At 38.8% G+C, this 26,686-nt stretch overlaps 1 protein-coding gene across 1 annotated transcript in view; it reads left to right on the forward strand.

Annotated features, from left to right (window-relative positions):
• Positions 1–26,686, forward strand: part of CNTN3 (contactin 3) — a 392,050-nt gene that overhangs the window by 264,268 nt on the left and 101,096 nt on the right. The window contains exons 6-11 of the mRNA XM_065935286.1: positions 4,449–4,652; positions 6,111–6,213; positions 6,731–6,915; positions 10,643–10,779; positions 11,906–12,035; positions 14,436–14,586. Coding sequence (XP_065791358.1) covers positions 4,449–4,652; positions 6,111–6,213; positions 6,731–6,915; positions 10,643–10,779; positions 11,906–12,035; positions 14,436–14,586 — 910 coding nt within the window. The remainder of the gene's footprint in view (positions 1–4,448; positions 4,653–6,110; positions 6,214–6,730; positions 6,916–10,642; positions 10,780–11,905; positions 12,036–14,435; positions 14,587–26,686) is intronic.

Consider the following 26,686-nt stretch of genomic DNA (forward strand, 5'->3'; position numbering starts at 1 on the left):
ATAATGCTCAAAATTCTCCAAGCCAGGCTTGAACAGTACATGAACCATGAACTGTTACACTCATATGTAAGAAATTTTGGAAAACTCAGCAGTGGTCACAAGACTGGAAAAAGTCAGTTTTCATTCCAATCCCAAAGAAAGCAATGCCAGAGTGTTCAGACTACCATACAATTGCACTCATTCCACATGCTGGCAAGGTTATACTCAAAAGCCTTCAAGCTAGGCTTCCGCAGAGTGTGAACCAAGAAATTCCAGTGTACAAGCTGTGTTTCCAAGAGGCAGATGAACCAACATCCATTGGGTCATCAAAAAAGCAAGAGGATTCCAGAAAAGCATCTACTTTTGCTTCATTGAATATGCTAAAGCCTTTGACTGTGTGGATCACAACAAATTGTAGAAAATTCTTAAAGAGGTGGAAGTACCAGACCACATTACCTGTCTCCTTAGAAACCTGCATGCAGGTCAAGAAGGAACAGTTAGAACCAGACATGGAACAACAGACTGGTTCCAAATTGGGAAAGGAGTACATCACGGCTGTATGTTGTCGTCCTGCCTATTTAAACGCGCAGAGTACATCATGTGAAATGCCAGGCTAGATGAACTGCAAGCTGGAATCAAGATTTCTAGGAGAAATATCAACAACCACAAACATGCAGATGATACCATTCTAATGGCAGAAAGTGAAAAGGAACTAATGAGCCTCTTGATGAAAATGAAAGAGGAGAGTGAAAAGGCTGGCTTAAAACTCAACATTCAGAAACCTAAGATCATGACATCTGGTCCCATCACTTCATGGCAACTAGAAGGAGAAAAGTGGAAGCAGTGACAGGTTTTATTTTCTTGTGCTCCAAAATCATTGTGGACAGTGACTACAGTCATGAAATTAAAAGACACTTGCTCCTTGAAGGAAGGCTGTGACAAAGTTAGACAGTGTATTAAAAGCCTGAGGTATCAGTTTGCCAACAAAGGCCTGTATAATCAAAGCTATGGTTTTTCTAGTAATCATGTCCATGTGTGTCAGTTGGACCATAAAGAAGGCTGAGGGCCAGAGAATCAATGCTTTCAAACTGTGGTGCTGGAGAAGACTCTAGAGAGTCCCTTCTACAGCAGGGAGATCAAACCAGTCAATTCTAAAGGAAATCAACCCTGACTATTCATTAGAATGACTGTTGCTAAAGCTGAAACTCCAATACTTTGGCCACCTGATGTGAAGAGCTGACTCATTGGAACAGACCCTGATTCTGGGAAAGGTTGAAGGCAAATGGAAAAGGGGGCAGCATGGAATGAGATGGTTAGATAGCATCAATGGACATGAATTTGAGCAAACTCAGGGAGACGGTGGAGCACAGAGGAGCCTGGCATTATGCAATCCATGGGGTGGCAAAGAATTGGACACAGCCTAGTGACTAAACAACAAGAAATCAGTAACTAAGCCCAGAAAGATTGCATAAATGGTGAAATTTTTTCTTCTTTGAGGGGGCATGAGTTAGGTATCAAGATAGGTTTACACTGATTCTGGGATACTGACTTGTCTGGACTTCTCTAGAGGACAGGTACTAAGAATAAAAGTGAAAAAGTGAAAGAGAAAGTCACTCAGTTGTGTCAGACTCTTTGCAACCCCATGGACTATACACTCCTTGGATTTCTCCAGACCAGAATACTGGAGTGGGTATCCTTTCCCTTCTCCAGGGGATCTTCCCAACCCAGGGGTTGAACCCAGTCTCCCACATTGCAGGTGGATTTTTTCCCCAGCTGAGCCACTAAGAATAAACCAAGGATCAATTTGTATATTTGAAGAGCTTGGGGAATAAGAAGCAGGACTCTGTTGATGGAAGTTGTGGAGAGGGACAGTTGCCTGAAAGAAAGTGAGTGAAAGGAAATGTTTCCTCCAGGTTTGATGGGAAGGGCAATTTTTAAATACCCCTCAAGGAAGGAAGGTAGTGTGTTGCTCAATTTCAGCAGCACCATGTGAGTTCAGGTTTCCTAAGAAACAGACTACAAGACGGGATCATAGAATCAGGCATTAAAAAACACACACATAAATGAGCAAACAAAACAGAAAAAGTGCTGTGAAGGATGAGGAGGAAGGGAGCAGCAATGGGTCAAGGGAGATTCAGACTGAGATTCAGCTCTGGAAGCTTTGAACAAAGGTAGTGGAGGAAAACTTGGACAGGCAGAATGCCAGAGCACAGTTCTGAAAACAACTGTGGCCATTCTGGTGGGGAGTCCTCAAGCCTTCGTTGCCCTTATGAGGAATCCTGCAGGAATAGCAGCATTAACACCCTAGGGGAACTTCGTTAGCGGGAAGCAGCCTGTTCTGTTAGGGAGGAGTAGAAGTTTTGCTCTCCCTGGATTAAAGAGAGAGGTACAATCATATTAATTTCATGAATAAAACATTTGAAAAAGCAGAATAAGATTGCTTTGCTTTACTTTCTTTGAAACAAAGAAAGCCTGCATTATCGTTCTGTCATGTCCTGACTCTTTGAGCCCCCATGGTCTGTAGCCCGCCAAGCTCCTCTCTTCATAGGATTCTCCAGGCAAGAATACTGGAGTGGGTTGCCTTTCCCTTCTCCAGGGGATCTTCCCAACCCAGGGACTGAACCCAGATCTCCTGCATTGCAGTGGATTCTTTACCCACTGAGCCGTTAGGGAAACCTGCAACCTTCTTTAGCTCTGTAGTTTATTTAGTACTAGTGCAAGAGAAAGCACCATCAGGATAGGCAAGAGACCAACTGAGGAGTGGATGTTGGAGATACATTTTGTTTTCATACAGTTTAACAAACAAATCACATGACTGAGTAGAATTTCATGAAGCACTCTGCTGATATGATAGCCTGATGTAAATCTCAGTTCAGGATTACAAATCAATGTTTCTGAACATCTGCACAGTATGACATTGACTTGCTAAGCTTTAGAATCATCCAACATTCCCAGCTGCTTTGAAGGTAGAAGAGAGACAGTCATTTTTCATTTTCACCAGGTGCTTGCTCTTCACCCTGTTCCCCTTTTACATGCTCTTTTCTCTCCCTCAGGAGCACTTTTATCCCTTCATGTCAGAATGTCCTCCTGTTTTTGAAGACCTGTTCTTCAGTTATAAGAATGTCATCTCTCCTTCCTCTGACACCCATAGTAACTCTCACCCACTGACATTGTGTCATTGTTATTTGTGTAATGACTAATTGCCTCCCTCTGATAAGTGGAAAGACCCTAAACCACTGGATTATGCCTTAAATACATTTTTTGAGTTTGTTATTCATTAAAATTGATTTCTATTGCATCTGGTTTTTAAAGATGCTTTTGGAAAAGCATTACAGTTTGAACCAGTGCTATAAGTTTAGTGAAATTGTAAAAGAAAATACAGCCACAGAAAGAAAGAATTAAATAAGCCAACTACAATAACTATACTTACATAATGACTTGCTTCTGAAAAATATGAGCATGTAGAATAAAGCAGCATAATATTTAGCCCTCATTATCACAGAGGAGGAGAACAACAGTTCCTTTAGGGAGAGTTAGTTTACCTTGTACCCAAAGTTCAGAAAAATTCTAATGTTGGACTTGATTTAGACATTAGTAACATAATTTTATCTTAATTAGCTCAATAAATATTTATTGAGGACAGAAGTTTTCGGATGTTTCCATTTGCTAATTTTAGACGAGGATGGCAAGCAGGATAAAGATTGACATCTCTTTTTGTTTGCCAAGTGGTGGGAGGACAGATAAGTAAATAGATTGTTATATAAAAGTGGCAAGTAATTTAAGTAATATCAGCATAGAGCTGCTCCGTATAGAAGCACTTACTCAGAGAATGAGAGATAAGGAGGACTTCTCTCAGTAGCTGATTCATGAGTGGAACCAATCTTTGAAAAATAGTTATAAGTTATTTCGACAGAATGAGCTTTGGTGTTGAAAGGGGAGCAAAAGGATAGTACAGCCTCTGAGAGCAACATATATAAAGTAAAACCCACGAACAAGAGACAGTAGTGGGCTTCTCAGTTTCTAAGGAAAGAAGTAGGGGCTTAATCATGCATAATCTCATTTTCAAGTTAAGCAATTTTTCATTATTCCAAAGACTACCGAGTAATTGCCGAAAGTGTTATAGCAGGAGGTGGCATGATGAGATTGATAATTTTGAGAGATCATAGACCATGTAGTGTGGAGACACAAATTAAAAGGGGGCAAGACAAGCCGGAGAAACTTGTTAGGAGGTATCAAGAGTAGTGATAATGACGGCAGTGATAATATTGCTCCCACAAGCATGCTGATCGACAGCGACCTCCCTAGAATGCACGATGAGCACAGCGTCATGTCACGTCATTGTTTCTCTCCATGACCTGCAAGAAAACACTAAGTGTTGCTTTGCAGTAAAGGTGACTTCAGATATTTTTAATATGTTGTAGAAAAATTACCTTCATGATGGAATTTCTTTTCTCTAAAAATTTTACTAGAACTGTCATATGCTTGGATCTTCAATGAATATCCATCATTTGTCGAAGAAGATAGCCGGAGATTTGTCTCTCAAGAGACAGGCCACCTCTACATAGCCAAAGTGGAACCATCTGACGTGGGCAATTATACGTGCGTGGTGACTAGTACAGTGACAAATGCCAGAGTGCTGGGTTCTCCGACTCCTTTGGTGCTTCGTTCTGACGGTAGGAAGTATTTCAAAGGGCAATTCTAAGTGGAAATGTTGTTGTGAATACAAGACAAAACAAATTAGAAGTGAAAAGTATATCCTGCAGAATTATTTTGGTTTTTCTTTTTTCAGAACAAAAAGTATTTATGAGTACAGTGGCTAAAATGATTCCGTCAACCATAAGTCCCTGTAATGTAATTCTTACTCAGAACTGGCTTCCTAATTTGCAGGGACCAGTACTGAGTGAAAATGAGGAATTGCTTGTTAAACATTGCTTAAGAATTTCAAGATGGAGACACTATGCCTTTAAACCAAATATGAACCCTTCAAGCCTGGGTGTCTCCTTGTATTCTCATGACGTCACCCGTCTTGAGTTTTGCCAGCCTGAGATTATTAAAGCCCTAGATATTTTGTAATAGATTAAAAAGCATCTATAAATAAAATTAAAGGGGAAAAAAGTGTACGTTAGATCCCTAGAACTTACTCATCTTATAATTAAAAGTTTGTACACGCTGACCAACATCAACTCATTTCCCCTACCCCTACCAGCATAGTGATTATAGTAATGCTGTGTTGCATACTTGAAACTGACTTAGAGAGCAAATTTTAAGTGTTCTCACTAGAGGAAAAAAAAGTTATTTAAAAAAATTGAAACTAACAACTATGTTAGGTGTTAAATATGTTAACTTGACTGGTGTAATTATTTCACAATGTATACATGTATGAACTCATCACATTGTACACCCTAAAAAATGATATTATGTAGTTTTTATTTGTCAGTCATACCTCACTAAAACTGGAGGGGAAAAAAGGAAAATATATGTTTTTTTAGCCCCTCAGTGACTTTTTCAAGGGAGCCCATGAACTGCAAAGCAGATTTATAAGCCTGGGTAACTGCCCCACTTACACAGAACAATATCTGATACAGCACAATGCCATGAACACAAAGTATCTAAGTACTTCTTTCCAGTTAGGTATAATTGAATTTGACCTTTCTTGTTTATTATATTACCATTTCTTGTCTTTAGGGAGCTATTTAATAAGTTTAAGGTTGGTGTCTATGCTACCAGGGTACGATTAAGTAAATTTCCTCTCATAATTTGTTCTCTTTAGGATATTTTAAGAAGTCATAATATATTGTATATTTAAGTTTGACTAGAAATTTCCAAATTGAATACAGAATAAAAAAGTCTCCCATTTTATATAATGTAAAAAAGGTCTAGTTGCTTTCTTGAAACTCCTCTGTAAGCTATACTTATAAATCATAGAATCCAAAGTTTCCACATGCTTAATGATATTGCATATTTAGCCCAAGGTAACACTGCTTCTAAAAGTACCTACCATATGGCAAGTCAGTAATTTAAATCATTAAGAAGAATTACTTCAAAATAGAGCAAAAAATTTTTATTTAAGAAAAATTGGAGAATTGCGAAGGAAACATTGAAACCATTAACTTTGTATTGTGCATTTACAGGTGTGATGGGTGAATATGAGCCGAAAATAGAAGTTCAGTTTCCTGAAACTCTTCCAGCAGCTAAAGGTTCAACTGTGAAATTGGAATGTTTTGCCCTTGGAAAGTAAGTTTTATAACATTTATACCGATACGCGGGAACATTTGGTTGCTGTGAGAAATCAAGATAGCTTTTGACAGACTCTCGTGTTCCTTATTTTCTAAAAATTTCTTTCATATAGAAGTAAAGGAAAAATAAAATAGAGGGTAAATTCACATATAAAATTTAGTTTGAGATTTTAAAGGCAATTTGCAGTATATGACTATGCCTGCCTAATTTCATAAACTAGATTGGTGTTATTTTTCTTTTGCTTGTTCATTTGTTGTATTATAATACTGTGGGTGTGCATTTTCTCTAAATTATGAATTAGCTCAAGATAATGCAGTTTATTTTATTAAAATATCAAGTTAAAGAGATAAATCTTTGCATTTGCAGGTTTATGTAATTGACAGCTGACTGTTTCTGCATTTGAAAAATCTGTGCCATTTTTATTATGTCCTAACAAAAGTTTTATTTTGTCAAGCCTAAAAGGCTTCCAGGCATCTGCTTAAAATAGCGAATAACTTGATAAATTTCTTCATAGTCCTGTACCTCAGATTAATTGGAGAAGAAGTGATGGACTGCCTTTTTCCAGTAAAATTAAATTAAGGAAGTTCAGTGGTGTGCTTGAAATCCCCAACTTCCAACAGGAAGATTCAGGTTCCTATGAATGCATTGCTGAGAATTCAAGAGGGAAAAATGTCGCCAGGGGGCGTCTCACTTACTATGGTAAGCCTTCACTTTTGGCATATTGGATTTTTACCTTTTGCTCTCTCTATAAATTATTGGTATTGGGATTGGAGGCTGGGTAGGAGATTTTAGCAGAATCCCAATGTCCAGCTTGTTCTGTTCTACACTTCGTTAAATGAGGATAAATATTTAACATAAAAGGAATTAAAAAGAAAATTTTGCAATGAAGTTGGAGACATAATATATTCTTACTGCATTTTAAACTGATTCATATGATAATGAAATACTCACTTTTTTTGGGGGGGTGGTTAAGAATGACAATTTACTTACTTAACCGAATCAAGGAGAGATCTCTTTTCTGTCTGCTTATTACCTCTAGAAAATGGGATTTTATATCTTTCTCTGTGATCTTTACTGAGCAGAAAGATACTGTCTACTGGGAAAACTTGCAATTACTGCATTAGTCCAACCACATAAACTCAGGCTCGCTTGACCTCTTCAGTGTTATTCTATGCTTTCCTGTAATAAAAATATACCATGTTTGCTGCCTTTAATATATAGTCACATTTATTTTATGTACTGTTAAATTTGGGTAAGAAAGGTTAATATTACCTTTGTTTAGAGTCTATTTTTAGGAAAATTCAGTTCAGTTCGGTTGCTCAGTTGTGTCTGACTCTGCGACCCCATGGACTGCAGCATGCCAGACCTCCCTGTCCATCACCAACTCCCAGGGTTAACTCAAATTCATGCCCTTTGAGTGGGTGATGCCATCCAACCATCTCATCCTCTGTTGTCCCCTTCTCCTCCTGCCTTCAATCTTTCCCAGCATCAGGGTCTTAGGATAATTAGACTATCTTTTTTGTCCAAACTTGTTTTCAAATCATTTTTATTAAAAAAAAATATAAAGTATTTTTATGAAAGTATGATTTAGAAAGTAGAAATAAATCATTTTATAAAATGTACTATAAAATATGTGAAGATGTAAACTCAGTGAATGTATTTTTGCAGTTGAACCATTAAAAACATTGTAAAACAAATGAGAATTGATCACTTTTGTGAGTGGCAAATGACAATATATTCTATTTATTTTAAAAACTGAAAATTGAAATAATTTGCAGTGCAAACTTGTATAGTGTACATAAATGTTGCAGAGAGGAAAAATGTTGCAAAGACAAGTATAAAGACAAGTAAACCCTCTTCAAAAGGATATGGAGTTTGCAAGTGCATTATATCTGATTAGCCTGACATTTGTTTTATTGTGAGTTTATAGGATCTGCCAGGAACAGAATGGAGGTGTGGACTGATAGCATGAGCCATTCTGTGTTGTAATTCTTCCTTCTTCTTATGAGATTTGGTTAGAATACACAGCCCCAAGTTGCAGTTTCCCAGATGCCGTGTTCTACATACTAGTGGGATGATACGGATATGTGTTGGGGACACCTAAACCATGTGGTTATATGGCTCTAAGTCGACCACAAACAAGTCCAAGCTTATTTTCTCCATTCTGAACAGCCAGTACCTGACCCAGGATAAGAAGTGACCATGACAGGAAAATACGAGAGATTCCAACTGTCTTAATGTTTCAGTAGGAATGTTTTTAGCTCTATGGAATGGCAGCCCTGCACCAGTAATAAACCCTTGTTTGCTTGTTTGGCAAGACATTCAAAGCTAAGTTGACGTTTGAGTGCCTTATAATCAGGCCCTGGCTCAGTTTCTCTGTGACGTTTCTTTCTGCCCTTACCTTTTCCCTTCTCTGCTTGTTGTTTTCCCTGATGGTCATAGACTGGCTGCCAGCAGTGACCAGCCCATTAGTTCTTGTCCATGCTTCCTTTCTCTAAAGCATCTTGCATTTTACTTCTCAGATCTCATTAGCTGCATGTTCATTCCTAAACCAATCACTAACAAGGCGAATTGGCTTAAGCAACTTACAAACCTTTTTTGGCATACAGAATATGGTCAGGTTTCCCTGGATTTTTTAGAAGAGAATATAATTCAATAAAAAATTAGGGCATTTTAGAAATAAAGAAGAGAGAAAATGGATACACAATAGACAACAAGCATCATCCACTATACTTAGTAAATGAGGCAGATGGTTACTTTAGTCCATTTTTATATGTACCTAAGAAATAGAGGGAACTCCCTGGCGGTCCAGTGGTTAGGACTCTGCACTTTCATTTCAGGGGTCACAGGTTTGATCCCTCATCAGAAAACTAAGATACCATATGCAGTACAGTGCAGCCAAAAAATAAAATGGAAAAAAAAAAAAAAAAAACTCAATTAAAGAAAAGAAATCAGAAATCAATTAGAGAGTTTCATGAAAGTTACTTTAAAATTCTGTCTGAAGTCTAGTATATTCAATAAATGCCTTGCAGTTCTCTGATTATCTGCTCTGATATTTAATGTAAAAAATGATCCAGTAGAATATTTGAATCTCATATGATGGAATAAGGGGATAAATCACATTATGTGGCAATTGCAATCTTAGGATTCGCTTAGTCCAGCAAATTATCTTTCCATTTGGAGAACAGTAGTATGAGAAGCCAGTGGAAATTTTTGCTAGAAACTTGAGCCTCAGTCAAGGGATCATATGTGAGTCTATTGTAGTCTCATCCCACCTAGGCTGATTAATTCCTGAAAGAAGACAGTGTGTTTCAATATAGAGTAGAGAGGAGTGATTTGGGACTGAATTATACTTCAGATTGGGCAAGCTGTTTATATTTTATAAAAAGACAAAATAAGGTAAAACTTCGATGGGTACATTTTCTCTAAAAGCTGAATAGCTATAGTTTCAGTTTCACTTATAAAAAAGGCAATTTTATGAGATATAAACAGAAAGACAAATCTTCCCATGGTTGAAATTAAATAGAAATAGATAAAATCTTTCTTCATATGGAGGATGCAAATGTGAACCCCGAAGTACACATCACATGTATAATGCAATGTGAAACAGGGAAGACATCTCACCTCCTAGTCTCAGATCTAAAACACAGACTGAGATTTGGTTGAATATACTTTGAATGTTGAGTGACTTTCATTGTGAGTGGTATGTTGTTTTCATCTGTAAAAGGATTTCTCAAGTGTCTTCTACAATGTAAGTAAAAATGATAAATCCACTTGATGCAACTGATTTGCATACATAATTTAAGGTTGCATGAGTTACTTCTTTTTCATAAAAAGTCATTTGATTCAAATTGAACGAATTTATCCATCTTTCCCTGCTTTCGTTTTAATTTGCACAGAGGTTCATAAGATGTTCACTGGTTTGTATTTAATTAAGAGTTATTTCTAACTTGAAGGAGATATTTTTTTTTCTTCTGCTGTACAAGTTTCTCTTCTATTGGTGCTGATTTTTAGTGCATAATTAAGACTGGTATCTGCTGTCATTCACATATTAAGTTGTCATCAGTTGTGATCTCATAATTCAAAAATGTACTTGGACAAGAAAATCTATATATTTTGTGTACCTGCATTTTTCTGCTGGTATCTGAAGAATGTAATACAGTGCCCAGAATTTTGAAAACAGAGAAAGCATAATGAATTTGACTTAGGAAAGGGCAGGTTGTAACATCCATTCTCAAATCTAGAAATATTTCACATACCCACTTAGTAAATACCTAGTGAATTAAATATAATTTTAGCCACTTACATTACATTAGCTTACATTAATCTATTATTGCCTAAAGTTATATCCACATATATTTTTGTGGATAAAGTATTTGTTTTTTATTGTGGAGTGGTTTGAATTTTTTTTTTTTTTTCATTACAGCAAAGCCTCATTGGGTTCAACTCATAAAAGATGTAGAATTAGCAGTGGAAGACAGTCTTTACTGGGAATGTCGGGCCAGTGGTAAGCCCAAACCCTCCTACCGATGGTTGAAAAATGGAGAAGCCCTTGTGCTTGAGGTAAGGTCATGTGCCTGGTTAATACGCCTTTTTCCCACTTTGTATAAATGCCTTTTCTGGTACCAACTGCCAGGGTAAACTGGTGGGTTTGCACACATTCTTCTGAAGAGTTTTTATCACACTCATCTAAGAAGTGGTGCAAGGGAGAAAAGGATAAAATCAAGTGCCCAATCTTCCAAGAAGGAAATATTTTCAGTATTGAATTTCATTGGAGAAAGATTATTTTTTTAATTTAGTTCATGATATAAAGTCAACCTATGAACAATGCAAGTGTTAGCTCTTCTATAATTTATAGTCAGTTCTCTGTGTCCCTGATCCATGGATGCAACCAACCAGGGACTGTGAAGTCCTGTAGTATTTACAATTTTCAATGAAAAAGTATGCAAATAAGTGGACCCCCATATTTCAAACTTTGTTGTTCAAGGGTCCACTGCACTATTTTTTTTTCATTTGAAATTAGAGAAGGCCTTATTTTAATCATAGGTAGAATGTAATTTCCATTCTTCCTGTTTGATAACATGGATGGCCTCTGGAGAATAAATGTATCAATCATATCGTTACCTTGTACGTGAGTATTTTCTCAATCACTTCTCAAGCCATGTAATTTTTGCTCTTTTTAAAAATTGTTGTACTAAGTCAGTTATGTTCCTTCAGATTTTTCCACATAACCATTCATAATACCTACAAACCTTAAATAGATATGTGTTTGCCAGTACCCTCTTTAATACACAGAATTTATTATGTCTTCAATTTTGCATGATTTTAAAAACTGGTGAAAACCTTTCCAGTTCATGGGATGGAAAGCCTGGTACATTTCTTAAAGTCTGCAACTTCATCCATAGGGAAAAATGAAAGAGTTACAAAATTTTCCATTTATGCTTTGTTATTTATTTTACTGATATACTTTTTGACTGCAGTATGTTTATTAGTATTTTTAATGTCTAGCTGTTTAAGTCACTCTCACCATTTCAGATGAGGGAATCATTTAAATTTCAGGTCAGATTGCCTAATACCATGAGGGAAATTAAGGACACTTTTGCATGATTGAAATAATATTCAGTGGTTATCATTTTTCATCTAAAATGGTATATACATTTATATGCAAGGCATTTTTATTATTGTCTAGGAGAGAATACAGATAGAAAATGGTGCCCTTACAATATCAAACCTAAATGTGACCGATTCTGGCATGTTCCAGTGCATAGCAGAGAACAAACATGGTCTCGTCTATTCTAGTGCTGAGCTCAAGGTCATGGGTAAGACCAACTTTCTCATCTTAATTTATTTTTCTTAAATCCTCCATTTTTGCCAGAAGCAGAAATATTTACCTTTCATATTAGATTCCTACATCTTATAACATTTTCAGTATCGCAGCAGAATCATGCAGAGTTTTTAATCGAGGCATACACTTTAATAATTTCTAAGGAAAAGCAGCAATTATGGCCAGAATTAAACCCAGAGTTTGAAGTAGAGAAACAGTAGGGAGAGAGTGTTGAGCTAAAACATCCTTATCCAGCACCAATAGTATGAACTAAGTAGTACCTTTTAGGAGAATAAGTGACTCTGGTGTTCTCAGTTGCTGGTCCGTAAAAGTAAATATCAAAATTCAAATCAATAGTTTATTGATCCAAAAGGAGTTGTTGTCTTTGTCTTTAATAATTCTGCTGGAAGCTTCAAGCTTTGGGCACACCAAAGCTTTAACTAACTGAGGCTCAACTACTTGAAATTACGAATTATGTTTCTCTTCTACTTCAGGTATAAGAGAAGAAAGGAAATGTTATGTTTAGGACCATTGTCCAGAAAAGACACCGTAAGGTGCAAATGACTTCAATTCCAACCAAAATTGTCAGAGCATAACATAGTATGTATAGATAAGAAAGAGAGGAGGAAGAAAGGAAGGGTAGGAGGGAAGAAGGGGAGGCAAGAGACCAAGGAAGAGGGTGGGAAGGAGGGAAAGAGAAGGGGAGTGGGGAAATCTATTGTTCATTGTAATTAAAGTAGAGAATTTGGATTTAATGTTTGATTTGACTCAGGGTTCTAGCATCATCACCACTCTCAGGCCCCATATGATGATCCCCAGCACATTCAGTTTCCATTATTAGGGTCAATCTAGTGAAAGAAGGATAGCTTTCTTAATTGCTTAAGTGCAAGTCACAGTCCTGATTGATCTAACGCAGTGCTTCCCTACTGGGGATGGTTTTGCATCCTGGAAACAGTAGGAAATGTCTGGAGACATTTTTGGCTGCCACAGTGTAAGGGTATGATAGCAAAGGATGGAGCCTGCATATGATCCTGGCATCTTGCAGACAGATGCCAGAGAGACTGCTCAATGTCCTTCCATGCTCAAGATAGCCTAAATGTTATTTGTTTCATGGAAAAACACTGGTTTAAGGAAAACAGGTGTCTCTTGGTGCCTGGAAGTTAGAAACACATCATCTGTACCAAGAAGACTAAAGCTTGGGAACAGTAGATCATCACCTGAAAATCTGGCTGGTGTTATCCATGCCAGAGATATATGGTGTTACAACAGAAAGGAGGTGAAATGTGCACATATCTGAAGTTGAAGCCTGCTGTACTCTTAATTAACCTTATAAACCATAGTTTATTCATCTTAAACCAAATGAATCTCTGCCTAGTGTTGAATGGGTTTTTGTATGGGAAAAAATATGACCTATGTTTGAAAAGAGATTATACTGATATATAAAGGTATTTTTGGTTTGTTTTAGTAAAAATTATTCTCTTAGAATCTTAATTTTTAAGGCCAGCAACCTCTAAGATAACATGTCTTCTTTATCTGCAATCACATATATGTGTCATATAATTTATTGTATTATATCCAGTTATTAAAAAATACATTATATTCACTGGGATATGCCATAGGAAAGTAGATTAGATATTTACAGAAATGCACTGAGTTCTTAACTTTTTTCCACATTTGCAGTAAAAGAAAGATGATTTTCTGATTAACATATACTTTCCTTCAAATGATGCATTATTTTGTCCCTTGAATGTTCAAGTCTTGTTTCAAGATCAGCATTCCATGCATTATTAGCAAATGTATTTTCTACATATTATAGTATTTAATGGAATATTGTAACATAGTATAATAATGCATGTTATACTTCTCCAGCTTTGAAGTTAAAGCTAACCACATGAAACTTTTATAATAGATCTTAATAATGTTTATAATAGATCTTGATAATGTTTATACAAGAGAATAAGTGTTCAGCACTCAGCCTTTATTCAGTAAACATTGCTGAGTACCTACTGACTGTCAGACATTGTGTCTCTGAAGTCACGAGAGAGACTGACCCTGTTGTCTTCATGGAACTTTCAAGAACATTCTATGGTAAATGTTTTTAGTGTTATTAAATCTGTGACTGAACTATTTTAAAAGTTCATGGTAAACTTAAAATTTTCATATAAAATAACTGTCTCAAGAATTAGGACTTGCCAGGAAACACAATAGTAGGAATTAGTTTTTGAGCATTGAAAGCATCTAGTAAGTGGTCCCCCATCAGTCAAATAAATCAAGTAGTAATATCTCACGTGTCAAGAACCTTTAAAAAAATCATTATAAAGTCAACCTTTGAAATTTGTGAGAATTTAAAGAAATGAAATCAAATATCAAATTCACATTCTTTCCTCCTTTTCAGCTTCTGCTCCAGATTTTTCAAAGACTCCAATGAAAAAGTTGATTCAGGTGCAGGTGGGCAGTGAGGTCAACTTGGATTGTAAACCCAGAGCTTCCCCCAGGGCACTCTCCTCCTGGAAGAAAGGAGAGGTGATCCTTCAAGAAAATGAAAGGTATTCTGTTGCCCATAAATGTGGTGATTTACCTGCTTCTTGCTTTCCATAGTAATGCTGAAGTAGCTTTCAATATGAAATGAAATGCAGTAGCATTTCAATAAAATGTGAGGTGTTCAGGAACCACAATAGCAGTATTTTTGTTTGTAATACTCTCGAGATGATACTAATCAGGTTTTGACATCTAAAAACAGATTTACCTCACCTCTTTTAACATAGAGTATTTTCGAAATGTGTTTCTTCCCCATTTGACTGATAAGACTCAAAACTGGAATGACAGAGGAATGCCGGCCCTGGACCCAGGCCCTCTCTCAGGTCCTGGTGGCCCAACATATCAGGGCAAAGAAAATATAAGATGACAGTGTATGCCAGATGAATATCAATCTTGCTGTCTTATATTGAAGTAATTTTACAGGTATTAGTTTAAGCAAAGGCTCACTTGATTTCCTGACTTCTGTGATAACAGAATTAAAATGAAGAAGCAGAATAGGGCTTAGTTAAAAGCACAGATTTTGGAGCAAAACTGTTGGGTTCCAATCTGTATTCTTTTACCAGCTCAAGGAAGTGACTTACTCTTTGTGTGTTTCGAGTCCTCATTTGTTAATTAATAGGATGATATTAGCACATACTCCACATTATGAGGGTTGGTATGTGGGTAAAACCCATAAATATCTATACAACACTTAGGTCAGAACCTGGCAGAGAGTAAACATAAGTATTGGGTATCGTTATTATTGACTGAGTACTTACTACCTCTTGGAACATTGCGCTGAAAGCTTCCGATAAGTGGAATTGATGGCCACAAACATGTCCATGCCCTTCTTCTGGAGAATTCGATTATATTATGTCACATGACAAAAGATAGTGAAAGTTAAAGGTGAAATTAAGGTTGCCAACAACTTGATCTTAAAATGGGGAGATTATCTTGGATGCTCTCGATGGGTACTTGAAAGGAGAAGAAGATAGCAGAAGTGTTTGAAAGAAATGTATGGTAATGAAGGAAGGGGCAGGAGAGATTTCCAGCATGAGGGAGACCCTGACTGGGACTGCTGACTTTGAGGATGGTGGAAAGGGGCCAATGAACAGAGGAATTCCAGATTCCTCTATCAAAAGGGAAAATCCTCAGTTGACAGTCAGCAAGGAAATAGGGGTCTCAGTCCCACAACTTCAATGAAGTGAATTCTTCCAACAATGTGAAGGAGCAGAACATGATTTCAGAACCTTCCAGAGTAACACAGGGCTTCCCAAGTGGCTCAGTGGTGAAGAATCCACCTCCCAGTGCAGAAGACATTCATTTGATCCCTGGGGGATGGCAGGGGCTGGGGGCGGAGATCCCCTGGTGGAGGAAAGGGCAACCCACTGCAGTATTCTTGCCTTCGGAAACCCCATGGACAGAGGAGCCTGGTGAGCTACAGTCCACGGGGTCGCAAGAGTTTTACATGACTTATCGATTGAACAACAACGACAACAAAAAGTACCACAACAGTAACAACACCTTGAGTTTAGCCCGTTGTGACCCACACTGGACTTCTGGCCTCCAGAACTGTAACATAATACATTTGTGTTGTTCTAGGCCACCAAGTTTATAGTAATTTGTAATTGGAGAAAAAGGAAACTGATACAGAGTGCCACCCATATTATTTCCTTTAAATCTTTCTGCAGCTCTGTGCTGTTTATACCATATTATCATCTCCATTTCACTAATGAAAAAACTAAAGCTTAGAGGAATTATGTAATTCGCCTAAAGTCACATAGCCAGAGTGAAATCCATAGCCAGGCCGTAACCATGAAGCGTTTTCAGGGCAACATTTTGTATAGAGAACACAGAATCTGAGAGGTGGTCTCAGCGTTTGAAGTCATGGGGTCCAAATTATTCTTTTTGGAGATGGGAGAAACAAGGAAACAATTTCTTAGACCAAGAAATGTAGATTTACTTTTCCAAAACTGCTAAGGCTTACTGCAGACAGACAGCCAGGTTGAACTGCTTTTAGATTGTAGTCCCAAAGTTATTTTTGTGAGTTGGTTAGGATAACACAATCTGCTATTCCTATGATACTTTGTGGGGGACTATATGGTACTTTATGCCTCAGGCAGCCACAGCAGGATGACAAGGCAAAATTGTGAACTTAGCAGTTACAAAACAATCTAACCAAGTGCTAGGCAGTACAGCATAGGTTTCTGAAACAGAAAAGTAATTAGCGATTTCAAATTTAGTTGTCCAAGCCAGTTTAAACAAGTCGAGATACAAACTATTTAATTTTTACATTGCTGCAGCTTAAACCTTTCTGTATAAATGGTGACATTTTTGTTGTTGAAAACATTTTAAAGACTTTTAATTGTATACATAAATTAAATAGTAATTATGTTCCAAGGACTTAAGCACTTTGCACAATGATAAACACACTTGTCCTCACAGTAGTGCCTATAGTAGGCAGAGGTTTTAATCTTAACTTTAAAAGAGGACAAAAGATTAGCAGGTTTACTGAAGGCGCACAGTAGAGATTTACTGCCACTTTAGAGAATGGTGGGCTTCCCTTGTGACTCAGCTGACAAAGAATCCACCTACAATGCAGGAGACCTGGGTTTGATCCCTGGGTTGGGAAGATCCCCAGGAGAAGGGAACAGGTACCCACTTCAGTATTCTGGCCCGGAGAATTCCATAGACGATATAGTCCATGGGGTCCCAGGAGTTGGAGATGACTGAGCGACTTTCACTTTACATAATGATGGGATGATGCATGAAAAAAAGGTCTAGAATCTCACCTGGTATTTCTTACTTGGCCACTTGCTACATTGGTATTATTAGGTAACTTCTCTAACACCTATAAACATTAATATCCTCATCCATAAGAGAGAAATAATAATTCTTACCTTCAGTTCAGTAACTCAGTCATCTTCGACTCTTCACAACCCCATTGACTGCAGTATGCCAGGCTTCCCTGTCCATCACCAACTCCCAGAGCTTGCTCAAACTCATGTCCATCGAGTTGATGATGCCATCCAGCCATCTTATCCCATGTCATCCCCTTCTGCTCCTGCCTTCAATCTTTCCCATCATCAGTATTTTCCAGTCAGTCAGTTCTTCCCATCAGGTAGCCAAAGTATTGGAGTTTCAGCTTCAGCATCAGTCCTTTCAATAAATATTCAGAGTTGATTTCCTTTAGGATTGACTGGTTTGGTCTCCTTGCAGTCCAAGGGACTCTCCAACACCACAGTTCAGAAGCATCCATTCTTTGGCTCTCAGCTTTCTTTATAGTCCAGCTCTCACATACATACATGACTACTGGCAAAAACATAGCTTTGACTAGATGGATCTTTGTCAGCAAAGTAAGGTCTCTGATTTTTAATCTGCTGTCAAGGTTGGTCATACCTTTCCTTCCAAGGAGCAAGTGTCTTAATTTCATGGTGGCAGCTACCATCTGCAGTGATTTGGGACCCCAGTGTTGCCACTGTTTCCTATCTATTTGCCATGAAGTGAGGGGTCCGGATGCCATGATCTCAGTTTTCTGAATGTTGAGTTTTAAGCCAGCTTTTTCACTCTCTTCTTTCATTTTCATCAAGAGGCACTTTAGTTCTTCCCTGCTTTCTGCCATAAGGGTGTTGTCATCTGCATATCTGAGGTTATTGATATTTCTCCCAGCAATCTTGATTCCAGCTTGTGCTTCATCCAGCCTGGATCTCACATGATGTATTCTGCATATAAGTTAAATAAGCAGGGTGACAATATACACCTTTGATGTACTCCTTTCACGATATGGAAGCAGTCTATTGCTCCATGTCTGGTTCTAACTGTTGCTTCTTGACCTACATACAAATTTCTCAGGAGAAAGGTAAGGTGACCTGGTATTCCCATTTCTTGAAAAATTTTCTACAGTTTTTTGTGATCCACACAGTCAAAGGCTTTGGCATAGTTAATAAAGCAGAAATAGGATTTTTTTCTGGAACTTTCTTGCTTTTTCGATACTCCAGTACATGCTGGCAATTTGATCTCTGATTCTTCTACCTTTTCTAAATCCAACTTGAACATCTTGAAGTTCTGAGTTCATGTACTGTTGAAGCCTGGCTTGGAGAATTTTGAGTATTACTTTGCTAGCATATGAGATGAGTGCAATTATGTGATAGTTTAAAAGTTTTTTTAGCATTGTCTTTCTTTGGGATTGGAATGAAAACTGACATTTTCCAGTCCTGTGGCCATGGCTGAGTTTTCCAAATTTGCTGGCATATTGAGTGCAGCACTTTCACAGCACCATCTTTGAGGATTTGAAATAGCTCAACTGGAATTCCATAACCTCCACTAGCTTTGTTTGTAGTGATGATTTCCTAAGGCCCACTTGACTTCACATTCCAAGGATGTCTGGCTCTAGGTGAGTGACCACACCATTGTGGTTATTTGGGTCATGAAGATCGTTTTTTGTATATTTCTTCTGTGTATTCTTGCCATCTCTTCTTAATATCCTCTGCTTCTGTTAGGTCCATACTGTTTCTGTCCTTTATTGTGCCCATCTTTGCATGATAAGTTCCCTTGGTATCTCTAATTTTCTTGAAAAGATCTCTAGTCTTTCTCGTTCTAATGTTTTTCTCTATTTTTTGCACTGATCACTGAGGAAAGCTTTCTTATCTCTCCCTGTTATTCTTTGAAACTCCCATTCAGATGGGTATATCTTTCCTTTTCTCCTTTCCCTTAGCTTCTGTTCTTTTCTTAGCTATTTGTAAGACCTCCTCAGACAACCATTTTGCCTTTTTGCATTTCTTTTTCTTGAGGATGGTCTTGATCACTGCCTCCTGTACAATGTCATGAACCTCTATCCATAGTTCTTCAGGCACTCTATCAGATCTAATCCCTTGAATATATTTGTCACTTCCACTATAAAATCATTAGGGATTTGATTTAGATCATACCTGAATGGTATAGTGGTTTTCCCTACTTTCTTCAATTTAAGTCTGAATTTGGCAATAACATGATCTGAGCCATAGTCAGCTCCTGGTCTTGCTTTTGATGACTGTATAGATCTTCTCCATCTTTGGCTGCAAAGAATATGATCAATCTGATTTCAGTCTTGACCATCTGGTGATTTCCATGTGTAGAGTCTTCTCTTGTGTTGTTGGAATAGGGTGTTTGCTATGACCAGAGCATTCTCTTGGCAAAACTCTATTATCCTTGATCCTGCTTCATTCTGTACTCCAAGACCAAATTTGCCTGTTACTTCAGGTATCTCTTGACTTTTGCATTCCAGTCCCCTATGATGAAAAGGACTTCTTTTTTGAGTGTTAGTTCTAGAAGGTCTTGTAGGTGTTCATAGAATGTTTCAACTTCAGCTTCTTGGACACTAGTGGTTGGGGTATAGACTTGGATTACTGTGATATTGAATGGTTTGCCTTGGAAACAAACAGAGATCATTGTGTCATTTTTGAGACTGTACCCAAATACTGCATTTTGGACCCTTTTGTTGACTATGAAAGCTACTTGATTTCTTCTGAGAGATTCTTGCCCACAGTAATAGATAAAATGGTCATCTCAGTTAAATTCTCTCATTCCAGTCCAATTTAGTTCACTGATTCCTAAAATGTTGATGTTCACTCTTGCCATCTCCTGTTTGACCACTTCCTATTTGCTTTGATTCATGGACCTAACATTTCAGGTTCCTACGCAGTATCATTCTTTACAGCATTGGAATTTATTTCCATCATCAGTCACATCCACAACTGGATGTTGTTTTCACTTTGGCTCTGTCTGGAGTTATTTCTCCACTCTTCTGGAGTTATTTCTCCACTCTTCTCCAGCAGCACCTACCCAGCTGGGAAGTTCATCTTTCAGTGTCATATTTTTTTTTTGCCTTTTCATACTGGGAGCAAGATGGCATAACAGAAGGACATACATTCATCTTCTCCTGTGAGCACTCCAAAATTGCAACTTGCTGCTGAATAATCATTAACAGGAAAATGTTGGATACCATAAAAAAAATAAATAAATAAAAAGAAATACCGTATGTCCAAGGGCAAAGGAGAAGCCCCACAAGACAATAGGAGGGGCACAATCACGTTTAGAATCAAACCCCATACCCACCAGATATGCTTGGAGAGCTCAAACAAAACCTCGTGTGCACCAGGACCCAGAGACTCCACAGAGACTGAGCCAGACCGGCCTTTGAGTGTGTCGGTATCTCCTGCAGAGGCATGGTTCAACAGTGGCCTGTCCCAGGGCCAGGGGCTCTGGGTGCTGCAGACCTGGGTTGCACAGCATGTGGCATAGGCCTTCTTGGAGGAGGTCACCATTAACCCCACCATAGAGCCACCGAGCAGATAACCCACAAACTGCAGAACAATTATACCAAATAAATTCTCATACTGTTAAGAAAGTTCTAGGACCCGTAACAGGTTTCCCTTCCTGGGGATCTGGCAAAGGGACTAAGAATTCCCCCAGGGAATTTGACTTTGGAGGCCAGTGGGATTTGATTACAGAACTTACACAGGACTGGGGAGACAGACGCTTGGAGGGCACAAACAAAACCTTGTGTGCACCAGGACCCAGAAAAAATGAGCAGTGACCCCACAAGAGACTGACCCAGACTTGCCTGTGGGTGTCCAGGAGTCTCCAGTGGAGGCATGGGTTGACCATGACTTACTGCAGGGTCAGGGTCGCTGAATACAGCAGTGGGTGCACAAGACCTTTTGAAGGAGGTGGCCATTATCTTCATTGCTCCTACCATAGTTTGGACTCACATCAAACAACAGGGAGGGAACACAGCCCTGCCCATCAATAAAAAATTAAAGATTTACTGAGCATGGCCCCACCTATCAGAACAGGACCCAGTTTCCCCCACAGTCAGTCTCTCCCATCAGGAAGCTTCCATAAAACCTCTTATCCTTATCTTTCAGAGGGCAGACAGAATGAAAACCGCAATCCCAGAAAACAAATCAAACTAGAACCACAGCCTTGTGGTTCTCAAGGAAACTACTCAATGAAACTACGAGCCATGCCATGTAGGGCCACCCAAGACAGACGGGTCGTGGTGGAGAGTTCTGACAAAATGTGGTCCACTGGAGAAGGGAATGGCAAACCACTTCAGTATTCTTGCCTTGAGAACCCCATGAACAGTATGAAAAGGCAAAAAGATGTGACACTGAAAGATAAACTCCTACCTTATACAGTTGCTATAAAGTAAGCACTTACCATGGTACCCACTGTCTGTAGATACACTGATCAGTAAGAATGAGGTAGTGGTTGTTGTTATCATTGTTCACTTGCTAAGTCATGTCTGACTCTTTGCAACCCTGTGAGCTGCAGGCTTCCCTATCGTTGACTGTCTCCCTGAGTTTGCTCAAACTCACATCCATTGAGTCAGTGATGGCATCCAACCATCTCATCCTCTGTCACCCCCTGCCCTCAATCTTTCCCAGCATCAGGGACTTTTCCAAACAGACAGTTCTTTGCATCAGGTAGCCAAAGGGTACTGGAGCTTCAACTTCAGCATCAGTCCTTTCAATGAATATTCAGGGCTGATTTCCTTTAGGATGGATCTTTGCTGTCTAAGGGACTCTCAAAAGCCTTCTCTAGCAGCACAGTTCAAAAGCCTCAATTCTTGAGTGCTCAGCCTTCTTTATGGTCCAACTCTGACATACATACATACATGACTACTGGAAAAACCATAACTTTTACTATACAGACCAATAAAGTTACATTATAAATAAAACATTGGAAGAAGCAGTGGCTGAAAGACGTAGAAGTTTTTTGTTGGTGGATCAGGCTACTCATTGATTGGTTGGTCTCTTGGAAGGTTGACAGTTAAGGCTACTCAGAGTCCACACTCATCACAGATACATACCTTTTTTATCTTGCTGCTCCACCAGCTTCCCATCATGAACCAGGCTGACTGCTGGACGGCTTCAGCCTCTCAAAGAGATTCTTCCCAGTGTCATCCCTGTGTCGTCCCCTGATGACAGGAGAAAGGTAGAAATTAAGGTCTACTTACTTACTTTTAAGAAACTTCCCAGAAGTTCCATCAACAATTTTCCTTTTAGAAAATTAGTTCCCTGACCCAGTTTGTCAGAAGTTAATTCCCTAGCCAAATGTAGCTACCATAGAGATTGGGAAATACAGATTTGTTTCCTGGATGGGAATATTCCCAATGAGAAATTGAGATTATGATTTAAGAAGAAAGAGGGGGAAGTGGTGGTCACTCCAACCCTGTCTCGTGTTCATTAATGTTGTTTCTCTGACCTCTGTCTCAAACGTGGCTCTCCTGCATTGCAGGTGGATTCTTTACCATCTGAGCCACGAGGGAAGCCCCTTTAAGCTTTCTGACCTTCTACTTTGTATGATGTATTTCTTTTTTTTAATTGTTTTATTAAGTGCCTTTATTTTTAACTGGGGGATAATTGCTCTACAGTACTGTGCTCCTTTCTGCCAGACATCAACCTGAATCAGCCATAGGTGTGCATATGTCTTCTCCCTCCTGAATCTCCCATTTGAAGTACTTCTAACATCTCCTCAGTGAATAAGGAAGCTTTCAGGTATAAAAAATGAGGTTAAAAAGAGGAAACGTGTTTAAGGCAAGGGCCATAGTGCTGCAGTTTTTCACAGGTATCTTAGTTTGAGGTTTTACAACAAAATGCCATAAACTGGATGGCTTAAACGCTGGAAATTTATTTCTCACAGTTCTGTAGGATGGGAGCCCAGAATCGGGGTGCCAGCATGGTTGACTTCTGGTAAGGACATCTGCCTTCTCATTATATCCTTGACAAGGCAGATAGAGCCAGAGAGCTCTCTGAGGTCTTGTCCATAAGGGCACTAATCCTATTCATGAAGGTTCTACCCTCATGACCAAATCCCCTCCTAGAGGCCCTGCCTCTGAACCCCATCACATTGGAGACTAGGATTTAACATAAAAATTTGGGGGAAACACTCATACTCAGTATATGGCACCAGGGCTGGTAGTTTGGATTTTGCTTTTATCTCTTTGGACAGCAACAGCACTGTTAAGCCAAGGCCTTGATGCTTAGGGAAAAAGCTGCTCGAAGCAATTATGGAACAAGTTGCAGAGTTGAATCTTCTCCAAGTTCATGTGAAATTGGAGTGGGTCTCGGCCATCACTTGGCAACAGAAACCCCATGTCTATCTCTCTTGGTCTGTAGCCTTAAACCAAATTGGAAGAACACTTTAAATGATAGATTTATTGTGGTTGTTCAGTCATGGCTATTCCAGCATAATACATGCAGATTCAGATCTCATCTTGGGGACAAATGAATTCACTGATACATTGAAAAATATAAGAAAAGGCACAATTTTTTTTTGGTAACATATTATGGCAAGATTTTCAATCCATTTCTTAGTTACTTTGGTTATACTTTGTTTTTTTGTTTTGTTTGGTGTTTTTAGGTAAATCAAGATGGGTTTGTCAGTGAATAAGAAACTTAGGATAAATAGGAAAGCTTTCCCTAGCCTAGCTTAGGGATTGTTGACAGTTGTTCTTTGGTTAAACCTGTATATACATTCTCAGGTGATGCTAGCGGTAAAGAATGTGCCTGCCAATACAGGAGACATAAGAGACACAGGTTCACTTCCTGGGTTGGGAAGATCCCCTGGAGAAGGGAAAGGCTACCCACTCCAGTTTTCCTGCCTGGAGAATCCAATAGGAAGAGAAGCCTGGTGGGCTACAATCCATGGGGTCACAAAGAGTCAGACATGACTGAAGTGACCAAGCACGCACATACATGCATAAACATGTCTATATTTATATCTAGTGTGCTATAGAGACATAAATGTAGGTATCTATGTATTTATACAGATATATAATATCATTCAAACCCTAACCATAAAAACAAATACAAGGATTAAATGTGTCTTTTAAAAATTGCATAAATTGATAGATATACCCAATGTAAAACCTCATAATATGTTTGAATAATTATAATTTACGTGGTGCGAAGGTTTTTGTATTAGCACGTAACTGCTTTATAGTTTTGCATCAGCCATAGTATTGTGGATCTAAGTGAGTAAGACACCTGAATTACGGAAAAGTTTTAAAGACACCAGTGTTGGTGCTTTCAAGTAGAGAGAACCTTTCAAGCTAAGGTAATAAAGAGATTACTTCCCAACAGAGGAAGCTGGTCTGAATAGACAATAAGGGCTTATAATGGAAATAGTGATTCCTGAGCTCTTAAAATTAAGTGCTCATTCATTCACTTGAAAATATTTTGAATACCTACTATGTGCTAGGCACTAGGTTTAAATTTCATCAGAGAAGTCCATCCCATTATTTGTAGCTTTACAGGGTATGCAGACAGGTAACATAGGACAGTTATAATAAAACTCAAATGGCAAAGTACAGAATGTTCAGTAATTAGCTGAACAGGCCCCATCTTCAAATTAGGGGGTAGAGCAGGCTTTCTGGCAGATGGAATATGTATAGCAAGACTGGAACGACAACGGGGATCCCCTGGAGAAGAGCGTTCTGGGCAGGAGGAACAGCATGTGCAGAGGCACAGAGGCGGGAACAGCACAGGCATCTAATGTTCAGTGAACCTGCCCAAGTGTAAAGTGATTTAGGAGAGGGGGCTGTGGAGGGAGGCCGTGGAGGTGAGCACGGTCTTGATTGTGAGTGGCACAGAAGAAAACCAAATGAAATAAACAGTTCGACTTTATTTCTAATGAAAGCAACAAAATACAATGGCCGAGTTAAAATATCACGTTTATTTATTTTTAAAAATTCTATTGAAATATAGTTGATCTACAATATAGTGTTAACATCTGCTGCACGGCAAGGTTATTCAGTTATGCATATATACACATTCTGTTCGTTCTCTTTTCCATATGGTTTATCATAAGATATTGAATTTAGTTCCCTGTACTGTACAGTAGGACCTTGATGTTTATCCATTCTATTTGTAATAGTTTGTGTCTGCTAATCCCAAACTCCCACTCCATCCCTCTTCCACTCTCCTCTACCTCGGCAAGCACAGCTTTGACTTTATGAGTCAGTTTATGTTTTGTAGATCAGTTCATTTCTGTCATATTTTAAGTCAGTTAGTATGGTATGGTATGTATCTTTGTCTGTCTGACTTACTTTGCTTCATAAGATAATCTCTAGGTCTAACCATGTTGCTGCCAATAGCATTAGTTCATTCTTTTCTAACGGCTGAGTAGTGTTGCATTGTGTGTGTTTGTGTGTGTGTTTGTGTCTATGTCGGTATACATATATGTGTGTGTGTGTGTATTAGGAATTCTTCTGTTGATCGACATTTACATTGTTTCCATGTCTTGGCTATTGTAAAAAATGCTGCAGTGAACACTGGGGTACATATATCTTTGAGAATTATAGTTTTCACTGGATATATGAGGGCTTTCCAGATGGCACTTGTGGTAAAGAAGCTGGCTGCCAATGTAGAAGATGTAAGAGACTCAGGTTTGATCCCTGGGTCGGGAAGATCCCCTGGAGGAAGGCATGGCAACCCACTGCAGTATTCTTGCCTGGAGGACACCATGGGCAGAGGAGCTGGAGGGCTACAGTCCATAAGGTCAGAAAGAGTCAGACACAACTGAAGTGACTTAGCATGCATGCACCCATGCACTGGATACATGCCCAGGAGAAAGATAAAATTTATGTTCTAAAAAAATCACAATGGTGGCAATAGAGAGCATGAATTGAAATAATTGCAACCTAGGGCAGCAATCCCAATAGCAACAATTCAGCAGTCTGAGCAAGAGAGATTAGAGCCCAAACTAAAAAAATAGCAGAGAGAATAGAGAGGGTTGTGAAACAGTTAAATCAGCAGGGCAAAGGATTTGATCCGATTAGAGATAAGGAGGGAAGATGCTCATCTCAGTTCAGTCGCTCAGTCGTGTCTCACTCTTTGCAACTCCATGAATCGCAGCACACCAGGCCTCCCTGTCCATCACCAACTCCCGGAGCTTATTGAAAATCATGCCCATCGAGTTGGTGATGCCATCCAGCCATCTCATCCTCTGTCATCCCCTTCTCCTCCTGCCCCCAACCCCTCCCAGCATCAGGGTCTTTTCCAGTGAGTCAACTCTTCGCATGAGGTGGCCAAAGTATTGGAGTTTCAACTTCAGCATCAGTCCTTCCAATAAACACCCAGGACT

The sequence above is a fragment of the Muntiacus reevesi genome, chromosome 4 (genome assembly GCF_963930625.1).
Source record: "Muntiacus reevesi chromosome 4, mMunRee1.1, whole genome shotgun sequence".
NCBI classification, from domain to species: Eukaryota; Metazoa; Chordata; class Mammalia; order Artiodactyla; family Cervidae; genus Muntiacus; species Muntiacus reevesi.